This window comes from Mandrillus leucophaeus, unplaced genomic scaffold (assembly GCF_000951045.1).
Source record: "Mandrillus leucophaeus isolate KB7577 unplaced genomic scaffold, Mleu.le_1.0 Scaffold355, whole genome shotgun sequence".
In the NCBI taxonomy this organism is placed as follows: Eukaryota; Metazoa; Chordata; class Mammalia; order Primates; family Cercopithecidae; genus Mandrillus; species Mandrillus leucophaeus.
This window is the reverse complement of record NW_012103754.1, coordinates 1,013,576-1,019,575: the sequence shown is the minus strand read 5'-3', so window position 1 is coordinate 1,019,575 and position 6,000 is coordinate 1,013,576. Positions and strand designations below refer to the sequence as shown.

Here is a 6,000-nt window from a genome sequence, read left to right as displayed (position 1 = left end):
CTTTAAATGCCCCGCGGAAGAGACAGTCACCACACCTCCACACGAGTGCACACCATCGGTCTCCACATGCCGCCGAGCAGGGCATTTCCTGACACACCTGTCGCTGTACATCTCGGTCCACTGAGGCTTCATGCTCTCCTCCCGCAATGTCCAAAAGATCGCCACTTCCTTTCACACTGCCTCCAAAATGTTCCTAGCCCCCGTGCCCTCCTCTCCATTCCTCTGGCAGAATCCTGGGACTGATTTCCACGGCACTGGCCTTCAATTCCAGAAGGGCCTCCTGCCTGGTGGAAGCCATGCACACACACACCCTCCCCACAGCAAGCGCGCCCTCCCATGAACCTCGCACAGACTGGCTAGGTCACCTCGCTCAGAGACCTTCCATCTTCGCCCACTAGCTACAGAAGAAATTCCAAACATGGTAGCCTGGGCCATCACTCCACAGAGCTCTTCCTAAGTTCAGCTCCTAGTCTTCGCCTTCAAGACACCTGCTCCAAGCAACAGCGACTCCACATCCTGGGGTCAGACACATCAGATCTGTGTTCGCCAAAGTGCTTCCCCCTCATATTCATACATCCTAGGCCTTCACCTTTCTCAACACTCCTCCTTTCCAGGCACATGCCATGCCTGCTGAAAAGCTACACATGCACACACACATGCACACTTAAATGTTTACCACTCAACACATGCACACACATGCAAACATGCTTACAGATCACACTCACACTTTCGTGTGTGCTGACACTCACAGAGTTCCAAGCCATCAATGCCTCTTTTTTCTAAAGTTTCTCCAGCCCGTTTCTGCTTGTCAAGATCACAGGTATCACTATGGACACCTTTAAAGCAAACAACAGACAGCCCCTTTTCTGTGGGGGAGCGGTGTGCATAACTTCCACATAAGAATGCAAAGAATTGGAAGTGAGGCATTTTCCAGGCTGGGGAGAGTAAGTCAGAAACACACACCCCGGTGTGTCGGGTGGGAAAGGTCTGTGCAGGGAACATGAACCCCAGGCTCCCCTCAGCCCCTGGTTCTGTTCTGTCTGACTTTTCCCAGAGGCTGAAACAGTGAGCTGAAACATCTGGCCCTATTTTCACAGCGACTCTTAGGAAGTCCCACAGAATTATCAATCTTGAACATCCACAGAGCCAAGAAAGCAGAGCGCCAGGAGGAAAAGCGCTTCCTCCCAAATGCCTGGCTGGGCTGCGGGGCTGGTCTCCGGGCTTTCCTCCAGAATGTTCACTTTTTCCGTGGCATTGGCCATTGGTTCAGAGGCAGACCAGACCTGCCAACCAGAGCAGGTGGCACCGACCCTGGCCCCAGTTTCCCAGGGCTGGTTAGCCCACGTCTGTCCTCACCCCACACAGGGTGGTCACCCAGCCTAATGCTTTAAAATGCATGAAGCCATGTTACTTCTCTGCAGGAAACCCTAAGGTTCCCATTTCATACAGAGCCAATGACACATCCTTATATTCGCTCCCAGGCCCTTTCTGGTGGAGCACAAATCTGTCTTTATCAGCCCTTCCCCACCCCCTTTCCAGCCACACTGACCACCTGCTGTTCCACTATGCCCAGATGTGCCACACCTCCAAGCCTCTGCATGTGTGGTCCCCTCAGATGCTCAGGGAGGCCCCCTCACCCTTGTGGGGTTCCTGCTCACATGTCACCTTTGCCCATGGGGAACAGCACCCCATCCCAACCCCCACCTGCTGTATCTCTCTGGGTCACTTGCTGGGGCTTCTTATATGCAGGGACCTCTCTCTGGTTTCCCATCTGCATTTCTCTGGACCATTTGATCTTTGAGGGCTGAGGTTTTTATTTCTTCTGTTTGTGGCTGTAAGCCCCGGCCCAGAACAGTGACTGGCATAGAGGGTGTGCCCTGACAGGCAGGTAGAACGAGTAAGTGAAGAAATGAGTGCCTGCATGTGCATCTAACTGCTGCTCAGGTAAACAGCAAAGGTATAAAATGATTCACATTGTTGGGGTGATTTTACTTTTTCCTTTCTGCCTTTCTCTGAGTCCAAATCTCTTTTTCTTTTTTTTTTTTTTTGAGATGGAGTCTCGCTCTGTCGCCCAGACTGGGGTGCAGTGGTGCGATCTCGCCTCGCTGCAAGCTCCGCCTCCTGGGTTCACGCCATTCTCCTGCCTCAACCTCCCAAGTAGCTGGGACTACAGGAGCCCGCCACCGCGCCCAGCCAATTTTTTTTTTTTTTTTTTGCATTTTTAGTATTTTTAGTAGAGACAGGGTTTCACCGTGTAAGCCAGCATGGTCTCAATCTCCTGACCTCGTGAGCCCGCCTCGGCCTCCCGAAGTGCTGGGATTACAGGCGTGAGCCACAGCGCCCAGCCCCCTGAGTCTAAATCTTTCTATAATTGGCATGTAATGACACACAATGGACATGCAATTCCTCACAAGGAACAACTTCCAACAGCCTGGCTTCGAGGAGACGTTTCCAGATGGCTTTATTTCTGTGGTGGCAGCAGAACCCACTTACTGAGCTGCCACAGTCATGTTTAAAGATCTGATCCTGTAACTAAATGAAGAAAGGTAGGGAGTAGCAAGAAATTACACTTAGTAACTTCCCTCTTCATTCTCTGGAGAAGAGAACATGGCCTTTCTACAAGGAGACTGGCACCAGGGACTTGGGAAGGGGCTGGGACCCCACATGCCTGGTGCCTCTCACCCTAGTCTCCCCCTGCACCTGACAGGCACAAAGTGCCAAATAAACACTTGTTGAGATAACAAAATGGGCTCTGATGCGTCTCCCCAAGAATGTGCCTGGGAGGCGAGGATGGAGTTTCATCCATCAAGAAAAGCAGAAACATTGAGAGGCCTCCAACCCAGTATTTCCTGCCCTGCCCCGCCCCACCCCCAACCACATGAGGCCAGGCGAGGACTGGGAAGCAGGAGCTGTGGAATGCGCAGTTTTGCACTGGCTGGTGCCTGGGCTTCAGCACCAACAGGGCTCCAAAACCTAACAGGTTGGGGCTGGCTCAGAGCAACACTTTACTCCGAAGACGGGGATAAATTACCCTACAGGTCTCAATTCCACGCCTCTTTCATTCAACCCTTGAAAAATATTTTTTACTCTAATGGTAAAAGATATGCTCATTGAAGACAATTTGGAAAACTGAAAAATTATAAGGCAGTTCTTTCATCCCACAGGGACAGCTACTGTTGCATTCTCCTCTGTGCTGTATGTGTGTGTGCGCGTGTGTGCGTGCGCATGTGCGCGTGTGTGTGCGTGTGTGTGTGTGTGCACGCGTGCACAGAACTGTGAGTAACCAGCTGCTGCTCAAAATGATGATTTTACATAAGGAAGTCAGGGTCCTCTACGGGTTCATCAATAGTACAACTACCAGCAAGGACAATAATGACATGTAAAGGCATCTGTTATTTACTGGGCAATGGCAAAGTGCCAGAGCAGCGTGAGTGGGGGACATACCTCCCCCAAAAGCATCTCCACACCAGCCCGAGGTGATCTCATCAGCTGGTTTCACAGACCAGGGACTCTTCAGAAACAGCCCTCCTAATACGCATGGCGCCGCATTCCCAGGACACAGCGTCACTCAGGGAGCAAGCACGCTGCCAAGTCCTCCCTTACGGCTCATTTGTTGCAGAGGGACTGGGCTTGCATAACCCACCCTGGCCAGGTGGACCTGTTGTAGCCTGACCAGCACTCCAAGGGACTTCACATCCCCCAGAGAGTCCTATTAAACCAAAGTGACAGCGACAGGGCTGTAGGGCTCAAGAGGACTCACACTTTAGGGAAATAATTTCACAGTTCATAAGCACAGTGGGAAAGAAAGTGCTGGAACTCTTCCCTAGGAATGTGACTTAACTGTGGCATGTTCAACCCCATTACTCAGGCCATGGAGGAGGAAGAAAAAGGCTTTGGCACTGACTTGTCCCGTTGAGGTCGACCATCAAGCCGTGCTGCACGTGCTCCTGAATGAGCTGCAATGTCCGTTCAAAGATTTCTCCTGCCCGGGCCTGTTCAACCGTGTAAGGATCCCTCGGATACCGGAACAAGGCCAGCAAATCATTTGGAGAACGAGGACGGCTAACCAGAGTTTAGGGAGAAAAAAAGGAAGAATGAAACAGATTACTGAAGATAAAATTCACAGTATCCAAAAATATAATCATTGCTATTAATATTTCTACAGCTACTTTCTACAACATAATGTACTATACCTTCCTCATCCGGAGTGGAGGCAACAAAACAAAAACAAAACAGACAAAAACCGGAAGACACTAAAAACAGATAATTAATTAAGTCAATAGAGAAAATTGCAGATATTGCATTTCAAATAAGAGGCAGAAAAACTGCTTTGGGATCAGCAACATGAACAAATACACTAATGACTTTTAAACTATTTGTTTTTGCCAAATCATGTAGTCATAAGCCAAAGGAATGAGTTGAAATTTTCAAAGAATGTTTTGGTTATGGATCACAGCCAAATTCTATTTGAAAAGCACACATCCTTCTGTTATTTCAACCCCCAGAAAACTGGTGCCCATGTTGTTCATGATTTTTAAATTAAACAGTTTGGTCATCAGATAATCAAATCAAAATTCATATACTAGAACTGCATGCATTCTTTAGTCACTCCCACCTTCACCCTAAAGCTCTGTGATTGGAGGGTCAGCATGTTTACAGCCCCGTGATACCTGTCAAACAAATGTGTTCGGGTTGAGTTTATAGCTCTGTCAACAGTTGCAATCGCTTCCACAATGGAGGTAGCTACAAACGGATCTCCATTTCGACTGACGTCAGGAACTAGGAAAATACAAAGTCGCGTATTACCAGGAAAAATACTACACAATTACTCATAAAATGATGTCTAGACACTACATCATTTAGCCACAAGGCATACTTTTCTCCAAATGTTATTTCTATTTTTCAAATCCAAACTCAAATTATTTTCTCACAAATTCTACTAGAAGCTGTTTCAGAGAGCATGAAAACTACAGACTTTAGCTTTTGAAATCATGTTACACCTAAGAAGACAGGAAGTAGTTATAACGTGAAGCATGGAAGATCTTATACTACATGTGGCAGCACATGGGAGGTGTGGACTGAGGCCTCCCTGTGTGGTCAGCTGAGCGGACAAGATGTCTGTGGGGACACCTCAGGGTCCAGCAGATCTCATCCATTCCTCTCATCAAGGGCCACAGCCTCCCTGCACACCGGGATCCTAACCCACCCCCCTCTTTAAAGATCTGCTGCCTCCATGATCCCATCTTCTCGCCCGTGGACTTGTATCATTACACAGGGCAACTCCCTCCTCACACACACCACACATCACACACACACAATCACATTATACACACAGAAGCACACACAGCACCTACATAAAACATTATACAGAGACACACACACACTATACGTAGCACATTACATGCATGCCACACACAGATCCATACCACACACATACCACACACACAGCACATTATACACACATATCCCATTATACACACAAACACATACCCCACACACACCACATTATATACGCAGAAACACATATACCACCTACACAGAACATATAGACACACACCACGCCACATATAACACATCACACACACCACACAGATACATATCACACATGCACCACACATGTAGCACATTATACACACACAAATCACATTATACACACACCACACACACATCACTTTATACACACACAGCACATTATACACACATATCCCATTATACACACAAACACATACCACACACACACCACATTATATATGCAGAAACACATATACCACCTACACAGAACATTATATACAGACACACACCACGCCACATATAACACATCACACACACACCACACAGATACATATCACACATGCACCACACATATAGCACATTATACACACACAAATCACATTATACACACACCACACACATCACTTTATACACACACATCACATTGTACACACAAACACCACACAAATAACATTGTACACACACACCAGAGGTACCCACCACACACTG

General features: G+C 47.9%; 1 protein-coding gene across 1 annotated transcript in view; it reads right to left on the bottom strand.

The window, feature by feature from the left end:
• Positions 1-6,000, bottom strand: part of PXDN (peroxidasin) — a 72,436-nt gene that overhangs the window by 19,993 nt on the left and 46,443 nt on the right. The window contains exons 14-15 of the mRNA XM_011989528.1: positions 4,671-4,779; positions 3,905-4,062 (exon numbers count right to left, since the gene is read on the bottom strand). Of these exons, the coding sequence (XP_011844918.1) occupies positions 3,905-4,062; positions 4,671-4,779 (267 nt within the window). The remainder of the gene's footprint in view (positions 1-3,904; positions 4,063-4,670; positions 4,780-6,000) is intronic.